The sequence below is a fragment of the Loxodonta africana genome, chromosome 6 (genome assembly GCF_030014295.1).
Source record: "Loxodonta africana isolate mLoxAfr1 chromosome 6, mLoxAfr1.hap2, whole genome shotgun sequence".
Lineage (NCBI taxonomy): Eukaryota > Metazoa > Chordata > Mammalia > Proboscidea > Elephantidae > Loxodonta > Loxodonta africana.
Window position 1 is genome coordinate 46,939,421 of NC_087347.1, and position 26,346 is coordinate 46,965,766.

At 40.1% G+C, this 26,346-nt stretch overlaps 1 protein-coding gene across 1 annotated transcript in view; it reads left to right on the top strand.

The window, feature by feature from the left end:
* Positions 1-26,346, top strand: part of SATB2 (SATB homeobox 2) — a 195,123-nt gene that overhangs the window by 64,025 nt on the left and 104,752 nt on the right. Inside the window, exons 3-4 of the mRNA XM_023542575.2 lie at positions 19,952-20,078; positions 21,437-21,560. Of these exons, the coding sequence (XP_023398343.1) occupies positions 19,952-20,078; positions 21,437-21,560 (251 nt within the window). The remainder of the gene's footprint in view (positions 1-19,951; positions 20,079-21,436; positions 21,561-26,346) is intronic.

Consider the following 26,346-nt stretch of genomic DNA (forward strand, 5'->3'; position numbering starts at 1 on the left):
GCTTCTGACCCCCTCCGCTCTCTCATCTCCCCTCCAGACAGGAGATGCCAACATGGTCTCATGTGTCTACTTGATCCAAGAAGCTCATTCTTTGCCAGTATCATTTTCTATCCTATAGTCCAGTCCGATCCCTGTCTGAAGAGTTGGCTTTGGGAATGAATGGCTCCTGTCCTGGGCTAACAGAAGGTCTGGGGACCATGGCCTCTGTGGTCCTTCTAGTCTCAGACCATTAAGTCTGGTCTTTTTACGAGAATTTGGGGTCTGCATCCCACTAGTCTCCTGCTCTCTCGGGGGTTCTCTGTCAGGGCAGTCATTGGTTGTAGCCGGGCACCATCTAGTTCTTATGGTCTCAGACTGATGTAGTCTCTGGTTTATGAGGTCCTTTCTGTCTCTTGGGCTCATAATTACCTTGTGTCTTTGGTGTTCTTCATTTTCTTTTGCTCCAGGTGGCTTGAGACCCATTGATGGCTCTTGGATGTCCACTTCTTATGTAAACACTTTTAAGCTTCTACTATGAGTAGAAGGCAACAAGCTAGGACATTCATTTGAATGAGATAGTCTCTGGCTGATTTCGACTGGTTTTGAGATGTATCCAAGCACTTAAGAACCACAAATTAATACATAAATGTTTATGGGCATTTTAACTTAAGCAAGTTAATGGGCTCAAACATTTCAAAGATAATGAAGATGGTGTGGGACCAGGCAACTTTTCCCTCTGTTATACATAAGGTAACCATGAGTTGTAGCCTACTCCACAGCAACTAACAACAGCAACAAGTTCAACTTAGTATCAGTGATATTGAAAAGTATTATATCAGAACTTAAAAATTAATAACTTATTCCTTGTTTCTGGTATGAGTTAATTTTATTGTGGTATTGGATAACTTTGTTAACTACTTTCTTCTAAGCATAGCAACATAGCAATACCATGGTGAGCATAAAATAAACGCCCAATTTCTTGATGGGTCTTTATTAAGTTTCTATCAAACGACTAGAAATGAGTATGAGGAAGAGGAAAGTTAGGGCCCACTCTTCTGTACAGGGAGCCCTGGTGGAGCAATCCTTAAGAGCTCGGCTGCTAACCAAAAGTTGGGCAGTTCGAATCGACCAGCCGCTCTTTGGAAACCGTATGAGACAGTTCTGCTCTGTCCTATAGGGTCACTATGAGTAGGAATTGATGCCATGGTAATGATTTTGTTGTATGCTATACACAGGAGCCCTGGTGTGCAATGGTTAAAGTGTTCAGCTGTTAACCAAAAGGCCTGTGGTTCAAACTCACCAGCAGCTCCATAGGAGAAAGATGTGGCAGTCTGCTTCCTTAAAGATTTAGAGCCTTGGAAATCCTGTGGGGGCAGTTCTCCTCTGTCCTTTAGGGTCACTATGAGTTGGAATTGACTCATTGGCATTGGGCTTAGTTTTTGGGTTTTATGCTGTTCATCAGGAGCCCTGGTGGTGTGGTGGTTAAGTATTTGGCTGCTAACTGAAAGGTCCACCATTCTAACCCACCAGTTGCTACATGGGAGAAAGATGTGGCAGTCTGCTTCCATAAAAAGTACAGCCTTGGAAACCCTATGGGGCAGTTCTAACCTGTCCTGTTGAGTTGGAATTGACTGGACAGCAGTGGGTATGCTGTATATGCTGTTCATTATGTTGTTGTTGTTAGGTGCTGTTGAGTCAGTTCCAACTCATAATGACCTTATGCACGAAACATTGCCCGGTGCTGCGCCATCCTCACAATTGTTGTTATGCTTGAGCTCACTATTGCAGTCACTGTGTCAGTCTACCTCGATGAGAGTCTTCCTCTTTTCTGGTTACCCTGTACTTTGCCAAGCATGATGTCCTTCTCCAGGAACTGATCCCACCTAACAGCATGTCCCAAGTATATGAGATGCAGTCCCGTCATCCTTGCTTCTAAGGAGCATTCTGGTTGTACTTCTTCTAAGACAGATTTGTTCGTTCTTTTGGCAGTCCATGGTATATTCAATATTCTTCGCCAACACCACAATTCAAAGGCATCAGTTCTTTGGTCTGTCTTATTCATTGTCCAGCTTTCAGATGCATACGATGCGATTCAAAATACCTTGGCTTGGGTCAGGCATACCTTAGTCTACAAGGTGACGTCTTTGCTTTTCAACACTTTAAAGAGGTCCTTTGCAGCAGATTTACCCAATGCAATGTGTCGTTTGATTTAACATGAGGAAAATCAGTCTTCTCATAGTGAGTATTTTCTGTGCCCCCAACGTACTATGGAATTCATATGTTAAACAACAACAAACAAAACAATAACAAAGTGAAATAAGCAGATTCCTGTTTTGAAAATGTGACTAGTGACCTGAGTGACTGAATATGTATGAGATTTGTGGCTTTCCTTCCCTTTAGAGGTAGAAGTTGATGGTGGTATGGTATTGGAATCAAAATGAAACACCATTTAAGTTGGTTTAAGAATGATTGAACTAAAAAAAAAAAAAAATCCACAGGATACCATAGCCCTTGGGGATCCTTCCTAGCCTTTTTTTTTTAATGGAATAAACCCCTTTTTGTTTTTTTAATCCCCGAGCAAAAGTAGGAAGCCCTGGTGGCGTAGTGGTTAAGTGCTATGGCTGCTAACCAAAAGATCGGCAGTTCAGACCCACCAGGGCTCCTTGGAAACTTTATGGGGCAGTTCTGCTCTGTCCTGTAGGGTCGCTATGAGTCAGAATTGACTTGACAGCAATAGGTTTGGTTTTGGGTTTGAGCAAAAATAAGTCTTGTCTATGTTTTGAGGGTCTTTGTATATCAGTGATTCCTAGGGCACTTATTAGTATTTATAATTAGATAATCCTGAGATTTCAGTATCTTGTCCCTGATTTTCAGCATCATACTTCCTGAATGAATTAGGCTTATTTACTCATGTGGGTTTTGCCCATATACAAATACATCTTTGAGAAGTTGAAATTACTTACTTATGAAGGCAAGTGAACAATTTATTTCTTCTGTTTGGTGCTATAGAAATGCAAAATTGATCTGAGAGTATCTTACTTGTCCTAATGTGTTATTATACTTCATTAACATAAAAGGATCCTTGGGAAAGTCACTCTTAACTGATAATTTTAATGTAAAGAAATAATGAACCCAATTATATTTATTCAGGTAGTAGTCCATTAGTAGCCTGTAGACAGCAGCTTTTGTTATTTTAGTAAGAAAAGCAGTTGGCAGAATGATATTTAGCTTTAAAAAATCCTGATTGAGCCACGTTCCCTTTTTTGGTTGATATAAAAGCCATTGTTGTTTTGCTCACCAACTGGCAGACCTTCAATTATCCTGAATTTAGAAGTTGTTTACTAAACTTTGAAAGTTTAAAAATGAGCCCTCCCTAAGAAACAAAAAGCTGGATGCTTGCCATTTATTTCTTCTTTTTTTTAGAAAAGTAGAATTTTAATGAAAGAAAAATCAACCCACCAATTCAATGTTGAGTTTATTTTCACAGTTTTAAAGGCTTAATTTTTTTTTTTTTTTTAAATGACAGTAATCAAAGCCACCATTACTGGATCCCAAAGTATTTGGGCAGTGTTTTGATTCAGAATATCAGAGCTGCAAGGGGCCTTGGAGATCATGGACAACCCCTTCATTTTAGATGCTATGCTGGGGAGCCTCTGGAGGTGAAGGGAATTTCACCGGAGAGTTCAATTTGAGGGCTTTAGCCTCTCAGGCTTTTCTCTGCACCTTCATCAGCTGTGTTGGTCTTCCTGTGTGTTTAGGGTGTCAAGGGTTTGTGAGCTTAGTTTTCTGCTTGTTTGGTGGTTAATGGGATACTGGGGGCAGGGACCTGGTAGGGAGCACAAGGTGAACCTACGAAGTACATGAGCTGGGTCTGCCCTTGGGCCATAGCGGGGTGGCCCTCCCTCCCTTCCTGCCTGCCTTCCTTCCTCCCTCCCTCCCTTCCCCCATTTCCTTCCTTCTTTCCATATCTATGAGCCTCTGCCTTCTGCCAGGCACTGTGCTGGGTTCTGGGGACTCAGCAGTCAAAGAAATACCACATTCTCTGCCCTCATTAGCGGTCTAGTGAGGAGTAGAGATATTAAGTAATTACAAGTTCACAGGATCCCTAGACGTTTACAGCAGATACTGATGGTAGGAGGGAGTTCCTGATGCCTCCTTTCAGCAGCCACTCTGTTTTTTGTTTTAATTTTTTTATTGCAGTAAAATATACACAACATAAAATCGACCATTTTAAACATTTTCGAGTGTTCAATCCGGTGGCATTAATTTCATTCCCAGTGTTCTGCAACCATCACAACTATTTCATCACCCCAAACAGAAACTCTGTACCCATTCAACAATAACTGCTTTCCCGCCTGCCCCAAGCCCCTGGTAATCACGAATCTAGTGTCTGTTTCTCTCTTTGTGTTCTAGATATTTCATATCAGCAGCTTTCATACAATATTTGTCCTTTTGTGACTGACTTATTTAGCATAACGTTTTCAAGGTTTATCTGTGTCATAGCATTGTTAGAACTTCATTCCTTTTTATAGAGGAATAATATGCCATTGTATGGATATACCACATTTTGCCCATTTACCTGTTGATGGACACATGGGTTGTTTCCCCCTTTTGGCTTTTGTGGATAATATGCTGCAGCGACCATTGGTGTACAGCTATCTACTTGAGTCCCTGCTTTTGAGTCTTTTGGGTTTACACCCAGGATTGGAATTGCTGGGTCATATGGTAGTTCTGTGTTTAACTTTCTGATGAACTGCTGAACTGTTTTCACATTCAAAATCAAAAGCAAACTCATTGCCATCGAGTTGATTCCGACTCATAGAGACCCTACAGGACAGAGTAGAACTGCCTCATACGGTTTCCGAGGAGTGACTGGTGGATTCAAATGCTGACTTTTTGGTTAGCAGCTGCAGCTCTTAACCACTGCACCACGAGGCCACTCTTAAAAGATAGAAAAATGAAAGCTTAGAGAAGTTAAATGACTTGCCCCTGTCATTTAGATAGGACAACTTTCTAAGCCCAGGTTCTTTTGATTATATCAGAAAACAGCTGGTGACATTTTAGAAGATTCATGATTTTGCTGATTTAAGTAAAGGAAATTTTCACCTAAAAACGTTCTAAAGAATATAATTCTTACCTCTTTTATATTAACTTATAATTCGTTAATGCCAGTATATGTTTATACAGCTCTGTATAATTTTCAGTGCACTTTAATTCATGTCATTTTGTTATTATTACCATCTTGTGAGTCAGGCAGGGGAGCTATTTTTATTTTTTGGTTTGTCTTGTTTTTCCTTTTAAATTCCCATTTTATAGGAGAGGAAATAGGGGTCTCGGTAGTATAAGTGAGTTGCAGGGCTACAGCCAACAGTGGGCAGGCCCAAGACCGTTCCCGGTCCAGTGCTCTTTAAAACGAAATGGCTGTCTTGTCATGTGACTGTCACATTTCCACTATATTTTAGCTATCCTGATGCTTAAGAAAGTGTACCTAGGGTTGTATAAGATAAGCTAAACTGACATAATCTGTGCCTTCTGGTGGTTTATAGTCTAAATGTGGTAAATCATTTTTGAAGTTTACTATACAGGTTGGCAGTTTGCATCTACCAGCTGCTCCTTGGAAACCCTATGGGGCAGTGCTGCTTTGTCCTGTAAGGTCGCTATGAATTGGAATCAACTTGATGGCAACCGGTTTGGTTTTTTTATACACTAAACTGGAGCCCTGGTGGTGCTGTAGCTAAGTGTTTGGCTGCTAATCAAATGGTTAGCAGTTCAAATCCACCAGCTATTCCTTGGAAACTATGGGGCAGTTCTGCCCTGTCCAATAGGGTCTCTATGAGTCAGAATCAACTCGGCGGCAATGGGTTTGGTTTTTTGGTTTTTATGCAGTAAAATGTATTCTTCCCTCTGACTATTACCAGTTCAATCCATGCCTAGTCATCTATACTTAAAAGAAATACAACAGTTACAATGTGCCACTACCCCCATTTTCCTTCGTATACCATAATGTTTTCCTTTCTCTTTGCTTATCCTACGTGACAGTAGTGAGAATATTTGCTGGTGAATTGAAAAATAGGAATTTGGGAGTCCTTTGGCCTCCTGTCCTTCTCTTGAGGAGAATTGGTGGCATTGATCTTCTCTGTGCTCCAGGTCTTCATTTTTGCTGGGTACCCTGGGCCACACTTCCAAACCTGGCTAGTTATCAACATCTGCTGGGCTCCATTCTTGGAGCTTTTGCTTTAGAGGCTGGAGTGGGACCCATGAAACCTTAGAGATTAAGTTGGAGCCCATTCACTTGTTCGGACAACACTGAATAGCAATGATCCTTACTTAACTACAAATTACTGGGAATGGGGACAAAAAGAACCCATATCTGACCTTCTTCTACCTGCCACAGGATAATTAGACATCCTGTCAGAAATAATCTCTAAGTCTCTGCATCATTTCAGTTGCCCCTGATTCACATAAAAAGTTTTTTGAATAATTTAGTGTGCTGGAAGTAATCAAAGCCCATGGAAGCGGCAGTCAAGAAATCAAATGACTTATTGCATTGGGCAAATCTTCTGCGAAAGACCTCTTTAAAGTGTTCAAAAGCAAAGATATCACTTAGAGGACTAAGGTACGCCTGACCCAAGCTATGGTATTTTCAACCACCTCACATGCATGTGAAAGCTGGACAATGAATAAGGAAGACTGAACAAGAATTGATGCCTTTGAATTATGGTGTTGGCAAAGAATGTTGAATATATCACGGGCTGCCAAAAGAATGAACAATTCTATCTTGGAAGTACAGCCAAAACGCCCCATAGAAATGAAGATAACGTGACTTTGTCTCACGTATTTTGGGCATTTTATCACGAGGGACCAATCTCTGGAGAAGGAGATCATGCTTGGTAAAGTAGAGGGGCAGTGAAAGAGAGGAAGACCCTCAATGACATGGATTGACACTGACTGCAACAGCGGGCTCAAGGATAACAATGATTTTGAGGATGGTGCAGGACCCGGCAGTGTTTTGTTCTGTTATGCACAGGGTCACTCTGAGTCAAAGCCGACTGGACAGCACTTAACAACAACAACAGAGTGCTTAAATAGGCCATTGTTATTATTTGTCACCATGCATATTATGGATATAGGCCTATCTTCAGTTCAATTCAAGAAACATTTGCCTAATGAGAGAGCACCTCCTCTTTGTACAGGCCCCTTAACTTCTTTTAGAGTCATTAAAGCCGGACTGGCATATTTTAAAGTTTGGTTTGTGATCTTTGAAGGAGTCCTGGTGGCACAGTAGTTAAGCGCTTGGCTGCTAACCAAAAGGTCGGTTGCCAGTTCCAACCCACCAGCCGCTCCATGGGAGAAAGGCCTGGCAATCTGCTTCTGTAAAGATTATAGCCTTGGAAACCCTATGGAGCAGTTCTACTCTGTCCTAGAGGGTCGCTTAGGAGAATTAACTTGATGATAACATGTTTGGTCTTTTTTTGTTTTTTTAGCCTTTGGATATGACATTTTTAAGAAATGCAGATCAAGTTTCTTTTTATATTAATAAAGGATCTGCAAGGACTTCATCGAATATAAAATATCTGAAACCTACAAATGTATCCATTATTAGGCTTAATAGTAGACTATATATGAAGATGTATGTGATATACACACAGACGTGAAAATTGAGAGTAAACATTTTCTTCTGAAAAATGTTCTTAAAGAAACTAAAAAAAAAAGAAAAAAAGCCAACTGTTCAAACCCAAAGCAGTTGCCATTTTCTAATAGTTCCAGCCATATTTGCTTCCATGTCTTGTAGTTTCTTAACAAATTACTGTGAAATCAGTTTAGTTGGAGAACATGAATAAAAATGTACAACATAAATGAATGTTTTTCGCTTCATATTATATGTCAACATTTTCTTTGATAATCAATATGCCATCATAATATTGTCCTTAAGATCAGGTATTATGTAACCCTAAATTATAGGAAACAGAACATGCCTGAAGGACAATTCTGGAATATGTAATTGGGAGCATGCAATCCATAGGGTTTTCAAGGGTGTTGAGTTGAGTGACAGAGAACCTGGAAAGCCAAGTCCTCAGGAAAACCTGCTGTAACATTTTAGCTCCTGTCTGGAAAGAATACCTATAATTAATTAGGATGTGAAATATGTGAGGCAACTGTATTTTTAGATCTTCAGTGAATACTTCTTACCCCAGAAGATGCAGAAACACTGGCTACACATAAGTTATGGATAGCATCTGCTAGAATGTAGTCAAGTATGTTTAAAAAAGTTTGCGTTTCCCCCCTGGGTCTTTGATTATTGAAGATATTTTAGGGGGACAAATGCTAGAGGAAAAGCTCTTTATGCAAATATATTTCTGAATAGAAAGGAGGAAAAAGAGAAGTTTGTTTGTCTTTGCTGCCCAAATTAGTTCTTTAATTCAAAACTCTTTTAGATAATGATTAAACTTAGAACAAGAATAAGAAAATCTATACCAGATGAAACAGCTTTTAACCAGTGACAGAAGGTTAGAACTGATTCCAAATAACTTCTCATGACACTTTTCTTTCTCATTTGTCCTATTCCTCCATGTAATAGCTTTGAATGGCATTCTGATGAAATAAATAACCAAACACCAGTCATATTTTTTTCATATCCTGACCAATATTTTGGCTGTTTTTCAGGAGAATTGGAATTTGGAAAATTAAATAAAGCTTTCTAAAATACCAACATCAGAAAGTTTTATTTAATTTGTGGAATAATTTTGTTCTCTCTCTCTCTTTTTTTCCAATAGGGTCTTTATTAATTTAGTCTAGTTACTTAGTGCTTATATTAAATAATCTAATAAAAGTCAGGGTTATAACATAACGTTTCCCAAATGTGAAGCAGCATTTATTACATGAGACAAAATCTTTATCCTGTAAAATATAAAAGTCCTGTATAGAATTACAAGGCACCAAGTGGTACTGTGTATATTTTTTAAGTAGAATGTAATGTTTCTTTGCATAAGGGGGTAGTTGGCTCAAAAAAAAAAAAAAAAAAAAACAATCGTAGCAGACAGCTGTATATCACTATAGCTTATTTGGAAAAAAAAATCTGGAAAGTGCTCTAAAATTCATAATTTCAGCTTTTTAAATACTAATGATTTTCCTGATGATAATTTCTCCCTGAAAGGCAATGATACAATCTAAGAATAAAAGTCATTGTTCTTAAAGAGCTGAAAACTCCCTTGTTTGTCTTTGTCAGTAGTACCCAAAGTGTTGCGGATTGGGGATCTGTCTGGTGCAGAGGGAATATAGTTCATTCAGTCTGTGTGTGTATCTGTTGATTTTTAGGTAAGTTTATATAACAATACAGCCTCGACATTTATTCTGAATTGCTGAATTATTTATTTCTGTCTGGTGTTGCCTTTTGTATTATTATAAACACAAGATTAAGTGTATTATAGGCTCCCAGACAAGTTTGTTGTGAGGTTTCATTAATTTGTGTAGGTTATAAAGGGACTCGAACAATGTAAAGTGCCTGGAGAATGCTATTTCATTTTCCATTTACTTTTACCCCCAAACAAGCCATTTGATATATAGAAAGCCTTTAAAGTCAAAGCAGAAGGTGTGGAAGAGTTTGGTTTATTCCAGAAAGTTGTACTGGGGTACTGCTAAGCTATACATTGAAAAGGAAAATATGTATACTTCAAAACCCATTTTCATTTTGCCTTTTTTCTCTTTCTTCATTGAAAAGTCATTTCCACCTTAGGTTTAACAATAATAACTACAATTTATGCCTTTACACTGCTACAATTTGATGGTCTACCACAGTCAGGCCATAGGTTAGAAACACAGGTTATTATATACTGCTGGGTAGTGAGTTCCTGTGAACTGATTTATGGATAAATAATTCTGTGTTCTTATTATATAGTACAGACAGTTTTTAATTTCTTTAACAAAGCATAGGTGAACAACAGAAAATTATATGCTATAGTATAGGAACACCACCACTCTGAGGAGGATAAACAGATGCAATCAATGTCATCAGTTCTCTTTTTTACAAGGGGCCCATCAGCAGTTGGTGTATTGTGGAAATAATACCATGAACCAGAAGCCCCAAGGCTTAGTTACTTTGAGGCTAGGGTTTTTATTGACACTCTTTAGCTGTGATCTTTTCCAGGGAATTATGAGATATATAAACTCCAGCCTTTGGATAATAAAACTAATGTCTTGTTTTCTTTCCCAGGCTGAGTTTTCACTTTGCTGTTAAAATCAATGTTAAAATGCACCTGGAATAAAAGGAAATTATTCTGTGAGCCACATTGTAAGAATACTGCCGATATGTTGCTGGGGTGCATATATCTGTGTCACAGGTTGATTTGTGGGCTTTATTCTGCAATGTACTCAACATATCCCTATTTTATCAGCATTTATCTGTATGTCACTGCGGACTATGGAAAATATTCCTAGGTACTTTTCAGGTAGTCTGTCTCAGGCCTTCATATTTTTCATATTTGAGGTACAGGGAGTAAAAGCTATCGTTTTATTTTCGGAGTAGCTTCACTTAGCTATGTGTTTAGCAATAATAAGCTTCTCTACTCAGTTTTGAGCTTAATAGTATAGGGGTAGGGTGCATTGGGTGGTCTTTGCCTCTCAATGACTTATGCTGGAGAAACACAAGCAAAATTTATTGAATGAATTGGTGCCTAGTACTAATCCCTCTGGTGTTCTATTAATTGTATATATATTTTTTTATCATTATATTTATATTTGATGATCAGAAGTGATCGGCTTTCCAAAAGCTTGAATCAAATGTTGATGAACTGTAACGTGTATTATCACCACTCTTAGGTTTTTATATCGTTGGAGGCAAATAATACTAAAGATATGAATTATGCATCTACTGAGAAGAGTATTTGCTTTCTTTGAACTAGATTACAAACTGATAAAAATAGCAAAAACATATGAACACATCTATTGATATTTCTTTTTGTGAAACATCAACTCTGACTCTGGCAGAATACTATACTGATGGAGTAAAAAACTGGTTTCCATTATTGCATCTTTTTAATTTTACACAAAAATTGCCTCCATTCCCAACCTAATTTTATGTCACTAATGGGAAATTTACCTACAATTGCATTTTGTTATTTGGTCTGAAGGCATTACAAGCAGAGTAGATTGGTACTCTGTATTTTAGTGAACAGATTTGTCTGGATATAAACAGTTTTATTTATATTGTGCTCAATTCAATCATGTTAACATTTGTATGAATTTCAACCCCAAAATAAAGGCCCATAATTTGTGACTCAAAGACCTTGAAACTGCATCTATAATAGTCTTCAGCACCAGGCATTTTCTAAATGTTTGCAGATGATAAATTCCTTGGAAATAATAAAGATGATTTGAGAAACAATGTTTATGTCTGAAATGGCACTGTTGTGGAAGACTATTTTTTCCAGAGCAAGCCCAAATGTAGCTGGCTTTTCAGGCATCTGGGCCCATCACCTGTTTGCTCATTGGTCTCATTTGTTCCTTTGTTCAACATTAAACATTGAGACCCAGCCTTGTATGTGGCTGTGGATGAGCCATGGCCTTGCCTTCCAGGGGCCCGTCGTGTGCTGAGACATTGGCTCATGGGCCCATCCTCAGGGCAGCAGTAGCAGAGCCCAGTAGGAAGAGTATCCGTCTAGGGGCTAGGAAACCTGTAAAATGAAGCCCAGGTTCTACTCCTGTCACCAACTAATGTCCTTAGAAAGTCATTCTCCTCCGGCTGCAGCTCACATCTGGTTAAAATGCAAATTCTCTACCTTCCTCATGAAGTTGAGCTAATGGTTGTAAAAAACATTTTGCAAATTGTAAAGTAACTAAGGGGATATTGTGATAAATTAAGTTCGTTAGAAGGAATACAAACCAATCAAGAACATAGATTATGTGGTTGTGTAGAGGAAGGATGACGTCAGGCTGGGTTCATTGGGGAAGGAGTTAATCCGGGTGGAATTTGAGGAATGTGTGAGATTTCTGGAAGTCAATATGGGGGATCCATTTTTTTTTTTTTTTTTTTATACACCAGACAGGGTGAGGGTGTGATATGTATGCAAAGGAGAAGTGGGAATTGCCACTTATTGAGCATCTACTGTGTGCGTGTGTGTCTAATATTATCTAAGTTAATCATCATTTGTTCCCCTAACTTTTCAGATTAGGTTTACAAAACCTATTCATAAAGTGTGAGAATTGGTAATGATATGTGTATACTTATAAAACCCGTTGCTGCTGAGTTGACTCTGACTCATGGCAACCCCATGTGTGTCAGAATAGGGTTTTCAAAGGCTGATTTTTAGAAGTAGAGTGCCAGATCTTTCTTCCAAGGCACCTCTGGGTGGACTTGAACCTCCAGCCTTTTGATTAGCAGCTGAGTTAGTTAGTTAACTGTTTACGTGACACAGGGACTCCTCTGTATACTTATCATTTTGCCATTATTATTGAGATTCTCTAGCTTTGCATGTCGGATATCCCCAATGGGCATATGAACTGCTCTTCTTTGTTCTCCTGCGCTGCAGTGTAGCATTTTGTGAGGTCCTTATCTCTCTGTGGAAGCCAGGAGGAGGCTATTATGGTTGTAATTAGACATACATACCTAGGTTATTTCAGTTTTTGTTTTTTTTCTGCCCTCAGAATGCTTTCTTCTTTTAATCCACGTGCATTCCACTATAGGTTAATCTTTCTAATGTTTTACTTTGATGGTGTTGTGTCTATACTCAAAAAACTTCAAGGTCTATTTTCTCCTAACTTTTCATTAGCACTTATTACATTGAAACCCCAGTGCTAACCTCTCACTGTCTTCTAAAGTTTCATGACAACCCTATGGTGTTGGCACTGTGATTATCCCAATTTTACAGATATTGAAACTGAGACTTGAAGAGTTAAAACAACTTGTCCATAGTCACAGCAGACAAGCAGAAAATGCTGGGTGCAAACTCCCCTCTGACTCCAGACTCTGCTTCTAATCTCTGACTGATACAGTGTGCTACTGAGTCAGGCATCCAAGGCCTTCCAAAACTTGAGACTAACCTGTTTTTCCAGTCTTTTGTTCTAATGTGCCTCATGCATGAGTTAGTGTGACTTACAGGATAATCTAATGAGAAGAACAAGAGCATAGGCTTTGGAGCAAATCTGGACTTTGCTGCTTATTAGTACTCAACCATTCTGAACCCTTATTTTCTCATGGAAGGAGTTGAAACTAGATACCCCAGGGTAAAGGACTGATAAAGAAATTGGAGGTGTTCTTACAGGAGATTTGGTGGGGGTAAAAAATGAGAGATTGAGGGGAGAAAGAGAGATAGTTGAGTTTTTGTTAAAGTAGGGGAGACCTGAACATACCTATAAAACCGTTACTGTTGACCCATGGCAACCCCATTGTGTCAAAGTAGAATTGTGCTCCATAGGGTTTTCAGTGGCTGATTTTTTTGGAGTAGATTGCCAGACATTTCTTCCAAGGCTCCTCTGGTGGATTGGAACCTCCAACCTTCCTATTAGCAGTGAAGCACATTAACTGTTTGCACCACCCAGGTACTCCAAACCTACTTATAGAAAAAAAGGAAAGGAGCCAGCAAGGAACAAAGAGGGAAGAAATGAAGGTGGAGGAGGTGGGAATAGAGGAGGAACATAATTGATATGCAGTCCTCTGTGATTTAAAATAATAGGGGCTTTTTATAGGCACATGATCAAATTAAAGATTAAAAGGTAATGAAGTCATAAAAAATTCTTGAGTCAGTATTTATTAAAATAAATTAATTATATCTTCCCTTCAAGAAGAATCACTAAAACATAAAGGTCTAAATAATGATGTTGTTGTTGGTAGGTGCCGTCGAGTCGATTCCAACTCATAGAGACCCTATGCACAACAGAACGAAATACTGCCTGGTCTTGCGCCATCCTTAAAATCGTTGTTATGCTTGAGCTCATTGTTACAGTCACTGTGTCAATCCACCTCGTTGAGGGTCTTCCTCTTTTCCGCTGACCCTGTACTCTGCCAAGCATGAAGTCCTTCTCCAGGGACTCATCCCTCCTGACAACATGTCCAAAGTATGTAAGACGCAGTCTCACCATCCTTGCCTCTGAGGAGCGTTCTGGCCGCACTTCTTCCAAGACAGATTTGTTTGTTCTTTTGGCAGTCCATGGTATATTCAATATTCTTCGCCAACACCACAATTCAAAGGTGTCAACTCTTCTTCGGTCTTCCTTATTCATTGTCCAGCTTTCACATGCATATGATGTGATTGAAAATACCATGGCTTGGGTCAGGAGCACCTTAGTCTTCAGGGTGACATCTTTGCTCTTCAACACTTTGAAGAGGTCCTTTGCAGCAGATTTACCCAATGCAATGCGTCTTTTGATTTCTTGACTGCAGCTTCCATGGCTGTTGATTGTGGATCCAAGTAAAATGAAATCCTTGACAACTTCAGTCTTTTCTCCGTTTATCATGTTGTTGCTCATTAGTCCAGTTGTGAGGATTTTTGTTTTCTTTATGTTGAGGTATAATCCATACTGAAGGCTGTGGTCTTTGATCTTCATTAGTAAGTGCTTCAAGTCCTCTTCACTTGCAGCAAGCAAGGGTGTATCATCTGCATAATGCAGGTTGTTAATGAGTCTTCCTCCAATCCTGATGTCCCGTTCTTCTTCATATAGTCCAGCTTCTCGGATTATTTGTTCAGCATACAGATTAAATAGGTATGGTGAAAGAATACAACCCTGGTGCACACCTTTCCTGACTTTAGACCAATCAGTATGCCCTTGTTCTGTCTGAACAACTGCCTCTTGATCTATGTAAAGGTTCCTCAGGAGCACAATTAAGTGTTCTGGAATTCCCATTCTTCGCAGTGCTATCCATAGTTTGTTATGATCCACACAGTCGAATGCCTTTGCATAGTCAATAAAGCACAGGTAAACATCCTTCTGGTATTCTCTGCTTTCAGCCAGGATCCATCTGACATCAGCAATGATATCCCTGGTTCCATGTCCTCTTCTGCCACCAGCCTGAATTTCTGGCAGTTCCCTGTTGATATACTGCTGCAGCCATTTTTGAATGATCTTCAGCAAAATTTTGCTTGCATGCGATATTAATGATATCATTCTATAATTTCCACGTTCAGTTGGATCACCTTTCTTGGGAATAGGGATAAATATGGATCTCTTCCAGTCAGTTGGCCAGGCAGCTGTCTTCCATATTTCTTGGCGTAGATGAGTGAGCACCTCCAGTGCTGCATCTGTTTGTTGAAACATCTCAACTGATATTCCATCAATTCCTGGAGCCTTGTTTTTCTCCAGTGCCTTCAGAGCAGCTTGGACTTCTTCCTTCAGTACCATCGGTTCCTGATCACGTCTCTGTCAGTTTGTCGTACTGTGGTGGCTTGCGTGTTGCTGCAATGCTGGAAGCTATGCCACCGGTATTCAGATACCAGCAGGGTCACTGATGGAGAACAGGTTTCAGCTGAGCTTCCAGACTAAGACAGACTAGGAAAAAGGACCCGGCAGTCGACTTCTGAAAAGCATTAGCCAGTGAAAACCTTATGAAAAGCAGCGGAACATTGTCTGATATAGTGCTGAGAGATGAGCCCCCCAGGTTGGAAGGCACTCAAAAGATGACTGGGGAAGAGCTGCCTCCTCAAAGTAGAGTTGACCTTAATGACGTGGATGGAGTAAAGCTTTCGGGACGTTCATTTGCTGATGTGGCACAACTCAAAATGAGAAGAAACAGCTGCAAACATCCATTAATAATCAGAACGTGGAACATACAAAGTATGAATCTAGGAAAATTGGAAATCGTCAAAAATGAAATGGAACGCATAAACATAGATATCCTAGGCATTAGTGAGCTGAAATGGACTGGTATTGGCCATTTTGAATCGGACAATCATACAGTCTACTATGCTGGGAATGACAACTCGTAGAGGAATGGTGTTGCATTCATCGTCAAAAAGAAGGTTTCAAGATCTATCCTGAAGTACAACACTGTCAGTGATAGGATAATATCCATAGGCCTACAAGGAAGAGCAGTTAATACGACTATTATTAAAATTTACGCACCAACCACTAGAGCCAAAGATGAAGAAATAGAAGATTTTTATCAGCTGCTGCAGTCAGAAATTGATAGAACATGCAATCAAGATGCATTGATAATCACTGGCGATTGGAATGCGTAAGTTGGAAACAAAGAAGAAGGACCAGTAGTTGGAAAATATGGCCTTGGTGATAGAAACAATGCTGGAGATCGAATGATAGAATTTTGCAAGATCAACGACTTCTTTATTGCAAATACCTTCTTTCACCAACATAAACGGCAACTATACATATGGACCTCGCCAGATAGAACACACACAAATCAAATTGACTACACCTGTGGAAAGAGACGATGGAAAAGCTCAATATCATCAGTCAGAACAAGGCCAGGGGCCGACGGTGGAACAGACCATCAGTTGCTCATATGCAAGTTCAAGCTGAAACTGAAGAAAATCAGAGCAAGTCCACGAGATCCAAAATATGACCTTGAGTATATCTCATAGAGACCATCTCAAGAATAGATTTGACGCATTTGAAATAATGATAGTAAACAATTATTGAGGGCAAATTATAGCCAGGCTCTGTACTCTGTAAGGCCTTAACATTTAATCTGCACAGTATTCCTGTGCACTTGACACTTTGTATTGTTCCACTTTACAGATGGGAGGATTGAGGTATGGAGAAATTAAGTAACTTGCTGAGTTATGTAATTCATAAATGACTGCTGTGAGTTGCTGTGCAGTCAGCTCTGGGTTATGGCAACTTTGTGTATAACAGAACTAAACCTTGCATAGTCCTATGCCTCCTTCATGATCATTGGTATTTTTGAGTTCATTGTTGTGGCAATTATGTCTTCAATTAACACATGACTACTAGCTCGAATGGAAACCCTGGCGAACTAGTGGTTAAGAGCTATGGCTGCTAACCAAAAGGTCGGCAGTTCAAATCCATCAGGCGCTCTTTGGAAACTCTATGGGGCAGTTCTACTCTGTCTTATAGGGTTGCTATGAGTTGGAGTTGACTCAACGGCAGTGGGTTCGGTTCGGTTCCTTACTAGCTCAAGTAATTTTTGTGTATTGTGTGTGTACCAAGGAAGGAGGACTGTATCTAAGGAACATACTTCCAGAGAGGGTTAATACATGCAGACTAGACAAAGACCCTGTTCGGAGGAAAGACATATTTACGTGAGTTACTCCAAGCTCCTGCCCAGCTGGAGGAGAGCAGCCTCCTGGAGATAGCTCTCCTAGTAGATCTTGCGTCTGTAGACTCTCATAGATAGTTGAGCAAAGAACATGGCTTCTAGCAATTGCACAGGTTAGTCAATATGGTGTGAAAGAGAAAAAGAACGCACCACCTCCCATTGCCTGAGAAAATAACACGCGTCAACAGCTCTCTTCCAAGATGTAGCAACCAATCTGTAGCAGCTGCTCTCTGTGGAGGTATTAAGTGTTGTGGAAACACCTGTGTGTGTCTAATTCTAGCCCAAATAAGTCTCCTTCCTGCTCCTGAAGAATCTACCTAAATGGAAATTACTATTTCTAGCAGAGTGATTTGTCTGTCAGTTCCTGTAGAGATAATTCCATCTCCCCTTTGTTGGCTTTTTCTTTTTTTTTTTAATTGAGGTATAATTTACATACAATAAAACATACGCATGTTAAGTGTTTGGTTTGGTGAATTTTGACGGTTATTATACTCATGTGCCCACCAGCCAGAACAAGAAATTTCCTTTCTGTCCCTTTTCCAGTCAGTTCTTCCTTCTGCCCTGAGGTAACCACTTCCTGCCTTCTATCATATCATACATTAGTTTTACCTGTTCTTATATTTCTTATGAAGGAAATCCTACAAGTATAGTCTGTTGTGCCTGGCTTCACTGTGCTATGTTCTCGCCATGGAACAGTACTCAGTAATGAAAAGGACTGGACTACTGACATGCACAACAACATGGATGAATCTCCCAGAAAGCTGTGCATTGAAATTGGCATGGTTCATTTTTCATAGATAGAATATTCTTAGCTACCAAAATAACCCACAGAATCTGCTGCTGCTTATCCTTTCATAGTGCATGATTGCTGACTTCATTCCCCGCTCCTCTACTTTCTTATTGTAGGAATCATTGAATCAAAGAATAAGAACACCTGTATACCCAAGTGAACTTGTAAAAGCTTCACAGTATAATGCTTTAGAGCTATGGGGCTCTTTAGAATCTGTTCACTTTATATCCATCTCATGGGCTATCGTGGTAAGGACTTTTGAAAGAAATTTAAAATTGTGAGTGATTTAAAAAACTGGAAACATGTTAAACATGTTTCCTGGTATCTTTTTTTTTTGTATTTTCAAATGACTAGAGGAGTGAAGTAGGCAAGGCAAGCAGACCGAGGCTCTCGGGGGTGGCTGCCCAGTGGGCCCCGGATGTTCACTTCACAACTACTACCCGCTACTTGCTGTGCACTTTTCATTGTCATGAGAAAGAATGTTAACAAAACTATCCCCACAAGAAAACAGCTTTTCTTGGCAAGTGAAATATGACTTAAGGAGCCAGAACTGGAGACATACGGTACTATGAATGAGTGCTGTGTTACTTTATTGGATCTGAGTCCAGGCACTATTTATACTGCAGCATATTCAGCACCAGATTGTTAAATCTTAATACTGAAACAGTGCATCATTTTAATATTTTTGTTCTGTTTATTCCCTGTTTTCAAGCATTATGTCAAGCATTGTGCATTCATTTATTTCATCTTGGACAGGACGTGCCCTGACCAGAAAGTTCATTTCCTATTATTGAAAGGTTGCCCCATACCTCCAAAGCATTATACTGTGAAGCTTTTACAAGGTCACTGGGTATACAGGTGCTCTTACTCTCTGAGGATGAAACATAATTGTTTTTTAAAAAGAATGTAGTTAGACTCACCTGTATTGTCCAAAATAAAAATTCTCTTTTCTTTTCTATCACTAAAATATAAATGTTTTTTATGTGTGGCAATTTCTGACATCCTGGGGAACACTGAATTTTTCATGGCATACAAAGAAAGTTTTTGTGACTCTGTGTGGCTGTGATAGGGGATTTCTCTTCATTTTTCTTCATCAGTGTTATGTGTGCCCCACACACCGAACATGATGGGCCCATCTTGTTAAGACGTTAACATTTCACCACATGTTGCTGAGGCTGTCCCATGAAGGGTATTTCTAACGTCGCTGCTCTATATAGTCTAAGTTTGACCAGGATTTTTTTTTCTCCCTTTGTTGTCATGTGTGTTTGCCACATGCAGCAGGAAACACAGAGAAAGGGTACTATTGTCACTCTAAAAAGAGCTGAGGATTAAAAAAAAAAAGGGAAGTCAAAGGCATCTCTGCTATTTCTGATCTGTGGTCAATCATTGTGCTGTTGCATTTGGCCTACGAAAGCAAACTCTCTGTCTGATGAAACACGGATCTGAAAGTGAACTCTAATTGTCTCATCAGCCCCAAATGCTATTCACACTGGGAATCACACCACAGTCAGGATGTAGCTGTGTGCTGAGCCCACACACAAGAATTTTCTTGTACAATTCAAAACTGAATCTTGTATTTACTTAAGGCTTCTTTTTTGGTGCATCTATGAAATCAGCAGTCCAGTATATTTAGCATCAGTCTTAAGTTAGAACGTGAAATAAGACTTTGGGGGAAGCAAGTATCCGTATGGTTTTCTAAGTAATTTAAGAAACAGGAAAACATAGAAGAATTGATTGTCTGTGAGTAAGCCTCATCTTTTTATTCCGACCTTTTCCTGTATAGCTAACTAACTAAATTCTCAGCGAGAAAGAAATCGCTTATTGCACTGGGTTGTAAAGTATCACTGAGTGAGCCTTGAATGTTGACTGTTGAATGACCTTTTTAACATTGAACAAACAATGGGGAGGTTTAATAAATAGCAGATAATGTGTTTATGATGTTTTTCTTCCCCGTACAGGAATAATCAAGCTGGGGAGGTGGAACCCTCTCCCCCTCAGTTACGTGACAGATGCACCCGACGCGACCGTGGCTGACATGCTACAAGATGTCTATCATGTTGTGACGTTGAAAATCCAGTTGCAAAGGTGGGTGTCTCTGAATATCTGCCCTTCCTTACTCTCGGAGCTGCTCCGTCAGTCATAGATTCACTGCAGAAATCAGCTCATCCTGTCTTCATTAATTTCTGGGCTTCGGATGAAACGTAAAAAAGAGAAGGAGAAGGAGGGAGAAGGGAAGGCGGGCCACTTCTTCAGGCATCTTTATAGTCCACATTCCAACTGTTTTATGTTTTGTTTTCAGAAGCAGTGAAGTGGTAACCCAAGGGAAGCTTGATAAATCATTAAAAATCTGAAGCCCTTAAAGGGGATCTTTCCACAGCCTCTGATTTAATGGGTAAAAAAGGTCTGGTTAAATACTTAGCATATAGTATTTGAAGAATAAACACCTCTGTTGCTTTCAAGTTTGAGTTGTGAGGGGTGAGTTTTGCTCTCGTAACAGACTTACCAAGAACGTGCTGGCACTGGAGATCTCGTCCGTTCCTTTCTGGAGATCACCTCAAAGAAACACACTCCATGGCCTGCAGAGGTCCTGTGAGTGGTTTCCATTTTCAGATATGGCATCTAGAACAAGTTATGCCTCTAAAGAATCTATAAGTTCTCTGCAGAGTCTTTTATGGTGAAGACTTAAGGAATGCTGTCCTTTGGTATACCAAAACCAACCAAACTCATTGCCACTGAGTCAATTCTGACTCATAGCAACCCTATGGACAGCGTAGAACTGCCCCATAGGGTTTCCAAGGAGCACCTGCTGGATTCAAACTGTTGACCTTTTGGTTAGCAGCCAAGCTCTTAACTACTGCATCACCAGGGGTCCCCTTTGGCATAGGGGTTTTGAATTTTCCCCATATGGGGGCTTTGTATATTCATAGAGACCCAGCATCCCCATCCTTGTGTAGGAATGTTTTACTCTCTTACCTTAAAACTTACTTTTTGGATAGGAAAGTCACAGCCATGAATTTTTCTTTGTAGATAAGGTGTAGGCCTTCAAACTTCAAAATTCGATGTAATATTTACAGTGAAACTTCTGAGTGTCAGAGTTAAATTTGTACTGTGAACATTTAGAGTCACACTGCCATCCCATTTCTGTAAGCAGATTAGAAAAAAAAATTGTATTTTTTTTTAAATAGCATATCTTCATATCCAAAGTGACTATTTTTTTGAGGCTAGCTTGATAACTAACTTGAAGAGACCATATTTGGGCTCCGTCAAAGTCCTGGAGAAGCAGATTTGTTCCACTTGCTCATTGAGGGCCCCACCTTAAATCTCATTCTTCATCAGGTCTCCTAATACTGCACAGGCCAGGAGTGAATGCTGCACTTGTATCTGCTGCAGTTGAGGACCTTTTCCAAGGTTTGCATGCTGTTCATTCTTGTTTTGTTTTCTAGTTGTTCGAAGTTAGAAGACTTGCCTGCAGAGCAGTGGAACCACGCCACAGTCCGCAATGCCTTAAAGGAACTGCTTAAAGAGATGAACCAGAGCACATTAGCCAAAGAATGCCCTCTCTCCCAGGTCGGTATCTCCAGGCGTGGTCCTAAGAAACACAGAAAGCCTCTGGTGGGCTGTCGAACAGGAGGGGGAGTCCTGCGTAGACAGTTGTCTTCTTTCTCTTTCATTTTTAGAGGTCACACTACATTTCAGGAGGAAAAAACATGGAGATGGTGGTGCTCTAGGTTATAGAGTAGATGTCAATTACTGAGAGCTTTGATGTATTGGGAGTATATTAAAACATTTTGCATACTTGTCATTAACTTCTCACATCTGTCATAGGAGGTAGGTATCAGTGTTTTAGATCAAGAAATTGAGGCTCAGAGAAGCACTAAAATTACCTACCTAAGGTTACTCAGCTGGTTAAGTTGAAGGTGGAGACCCCAATCCAGACCTCCCATTCCAATGCCCATCCTCCAAATCATTGCATTACTTGGTCAGTGGAACAGGTCAGCTGTGCTAAGCCCATCTTTACGTGTCTCACTGAGCCTTTTCTCTGCCTAGTGGAGGGAGATAATCTTTGCATCATATACATCTGTAGAAATTTTGTAGCTAATCCCTCACATGAAAATGCACCAGGATAAAAAGTGACGCTCCATTTTTAGTGAGCTGATTATAAACTAAAAGAAGCCACAGAAATAAGGGATTGAACCAGTCAAAGGAATGGTGCAGGAAGGGCTGCCTTTGTCCATTTGTGTCCATGAGCTAGGACCCCACTTTTCTAATATTTCACCTGTGATAGCTTGGGACTGCTATGAAAATGAACTCAGTTTGACATTATCTGAAGCTATGAGTGGAAATCCATTAGCTGGTGTGAGTTGCTACACTTGATTTAGGACTGGGGGCTAATTACGTGCCTGTCAAGTTCAAAGGAGAATGATGAGAACCTTAGAAACTTGAGGTGCCATCAGCTGTGGTCCAGAGTAGTGTAGCCTCTGGGAAGCAGGAAGCCTAGTGGTTTAGAGCATGTATTCTAGAGTCAGATAGACCTAGATTCATGTCCTGGCTTACAAGCCTCTGTAACCTCACCTTTATGAGCCTGTTTCTCTATAGGTATAACCAGGAGAGTAATAGTTACAAGTCATATACCAGTTTGCGTTGAGTTAATTCTGATTGCCGGCAACCCCATGTGCGTCAGAGCAGGTTTTCAATGAGTGATTTTTTTTGGAAGTAGATCACCAGGCCTTTCTTCAAGACATCTGTGGATGGACTCAAACTGCCAACCTTTGGGTTAGCAGCCAAGCGTGTTAACCATTTGCACCACCTAAGGACTCCCACTAAGTCTTATAATGAAGATTAAATGACATAATATACATAAAATGCTTGGCCCAGTGCTTGGCTTGCAATAATGCTCCATAAACAGTAGCAGCTCTTATTATGGAGACATGATACTGTCAGTGTGAACTCAGTAGTTTTTTTGTGTGTCTTAGAAAGTATTTTGAAATTTGGGTCCTCTGAGACAAAGCATGCTATCAATATTTTTGTCTCCAAAAAAATCAAGAAGGCATGCATGTGGGTAGTAGGATGCTAGATGGAAAAGGACATTTATATTTCTTGAACATCAGTTATATGCCTGGTCTTGTGCTTTGGGCTTTCACACAAGACACCTTAATACCCACCTGTAGGTACTGTGTAGGTGCTAAAGCGTTGCTGCTAGAATTTTGATTTATTCTAATGCAAATGCTTATTAAGTTATAAAAATAAATATTTTGATTATCCTGATAACAAACAGGGACTGGTAAAGAACAAGTGAGGAGCAAACTTTCAATCATTTGTCCTAACTTTCGCAATTGGGCACTATTAATCGTCCCTTGGAATCACATGAAAGTCAAAATGGGCTTTGCCTGGATATGGACAAGCTCCTAACTTAATATGACAAATTTAGATTTTATTCCAGTCTTTCAAACTGATGTATCATGATTATCATATTTGGTTGTAACTATAGATGTGAATCCAGAGGCAGCACGTGTTGAAAGAACCCAAACCAGGATCTGAGAGCCCTGAATTCTAATTTCAGTTCTTTTATACTGAGTGTGTGATCCTGTGTAGGTCTGTTCACTTCTCAGAGCCTTGTTAAACTCACCTGTAAACTGGACATGATTGTAAATGCATCTTTCACATAATTTGAAAGTGTTCTGAGGTTCAAATGAGATCATCTTTACCGAACCATAAAAAAAACTCTCTTTCTCCCCTATTTTCTGTTGTCATTACCTGCGCACCCAGCTGCCTAAATTAAAAAGGCCCTTGTCCTTCAATCTCTTGTTTGATCCCGTGGATTCCACTGCCCCTGTATCTAGAGTCTTTCTCTCTTGTGCCACCACCTCATTTTGGCCTTCATCTCTTCTCATTCTGAATATTTCAAATCTTCCTGCCTCACAACTTTTCTTCTGCCATCTTATCTCCAACACGAATGTTGTGCCATTTCCTCATCTGTAACTCTCCTGTGACTCCCACACCCTGCCCCTACTGCTATACAAAAACCAAGCTAAACCTGTTGCCATCGGGTCGAATCTGACTCATAGTGACCCCTATAGGACAGAGTAGAAGTGCCCCATAGAGTTCCCAAGGAGTACCTGGCAGATTTGAACTGCTGACCCTTTGGTTAGCAGCTGTAGCACTTAACCACTATGCCACCAGGGCTTCTCCAACTGCTATTAGCAAGTGAAAACTCCATGGCATGGCCTATGAGCGCCACCAAGTTGATGCCCTTCAGTCTTCTTTCCCATCACATCACCTTCCTCCCTCTGCCTGCACCCATTCTGTGCTGCAGACTCTCCAAATTAATTTATTCTCGAACATTCATCATTGCTCAGACTTCTCTACTAAAATATCCCTTAGGGCTGGAGAGACCCCACTAGGACCCTTAATATTATGAGTCTAACAAAGCAACTTTCTTAAAAATGCATGCAAAGTTTATATTCTACCCTATATACTTTTCTTTTTAATGATCTTTTATATACTTTTCTTTTTAATGATCTTAAAAATGTAGTAAAAAAAATCACTTTACCTGTTAATTTTTTTAGTCTCCTTTCCTCCCTGTGAAAGTGGCGCTCCAGGGAGATGCCACGTATGAATCTCTGGCCTTGGTAACCACGCACACAGTGCCGGCAACACTGGAGTCCTTCAGGTTGACCCTTGCTGGCTTTTCTGTATATGATTTCTTCTGGCTTGAATGTACTGTTCTCTTCTACTTGATGAAAATCATCCTTCAGTTTCCAGCTGGAAAGCCATCACTGCTGAAGTGCTCTGACCTTATGGTTGAAGTAGTTGCTTCTTCTCTCTCAGGGAGCACTTTGCATACACCCTGTCACAGCACTTATCACAGCCTGTTGTCGTCGTTCACCTGCCAATTCCCATCACTAGCCAGACTGTCCGCAATATCAGAGGCTATCTCCTGTTTATCTTTGTATCCTCAGCATTCAGCACGATGTAAATCTTGCATGCGGTTGTTGCTCTACTGCAGGGTTTCTCAACCTCGGTCCTGTTGACATTTGGAGCCACCTAAGTCTGTGTCGTGGATGGCTGTCCTATACATTGGAGGATGTCTAACAGTATTTCTGGCCTCTACTCACTAGTTGTGACAACCAAAAATGTCTCCAGACATTACCAAGTCTTCTATAAGTTGGGTAAAATCACCCTGGTCAAGAGCCACTGCTCTAATGTGTTTAATGAATACGAAAATGTTTTAGAAAGTACTGTAAAATTTAAAGTATTATAACTATTTGTCTTAGTTATGTAGTGCACAGTGTAGGAAGCCAGAAGTCTGAATTCAGGGCACCAGCTCTAGGGGAAGGCTCTCTCTCCTTGTCCACTCTGAGGGAAGGTGCTTGTCTTTTTTCAGCTTCTGTTCCTGGGTTCCTTGGTGATCTTCACGTGGCCTGGCATTTATCTTCCCCCACTTCTGCTTGCTTCTCTGTGCCTAATCTGCTTCTTTTATATCTTGAAGGTGATTGGTTTAAGACACACCCTACACTGATATGGCCTCATTAACACAATACAGAAAACTCTATTCCCAGATGGGATTACAGCCATAAGTATGGGGGTTAGAATTTACAACACATATTTTGGGGGATACAATTCAATCCATAACACCATTACAGTGTTCTGGGCAGGTCCAAAATGTTTTCGAACTAGATACAGCAAACACAGTAATTTGATGGTTGATACCCAATACATTTTCAGTCATATAGGGACCCACTCCTGTTTAGGATTTTGGGGAGATCTGATTTAAGCATCTGGCATTACTGTCTACTTATGAAAAACATTACTGGGGCAGCCCTTCTTGGCCAGTAAGAACATGTAATGTGGGCCCTGAGGTTAATCCTGCAGCTATTACCCTTACTTTTTCCTATTACCCATCATCCTTAACCCTGGTGGCACAGTGGTTAAGAGCTACAGATGCAAACCAAAAGGTCGGCAGTTTGAATCCACCAGGGGCTCCTTGGAAACCCTATGGGGTGGTTCTACTCTGTCGTATAGGGTCACTACGAGTCAGAATTGCCTCGATGGCACTGGGTTTGGATTTTTTTTTTATCGTCCTTGAACATTCCATATTATTCACTTAATTTGCATAGCTATGTTGTATTTCAATGTGGAAAAAGATTCACCTATTTACATAGTTGCCTGAGAACTGGTACATAGAACATTTTTTGGAGTTCAGCCAATCTAATGTGAAAAAGAATGTATTTTTATTTTAAAAGCAAGATGAAACAGTAATGCAACCACACATTCTACCCACGTTATGGGAGTCCCATTTAAGAGTCAGGAACTTTGCAACGGCTGGGAATACAGTGATGAAGAGAGACGGCTA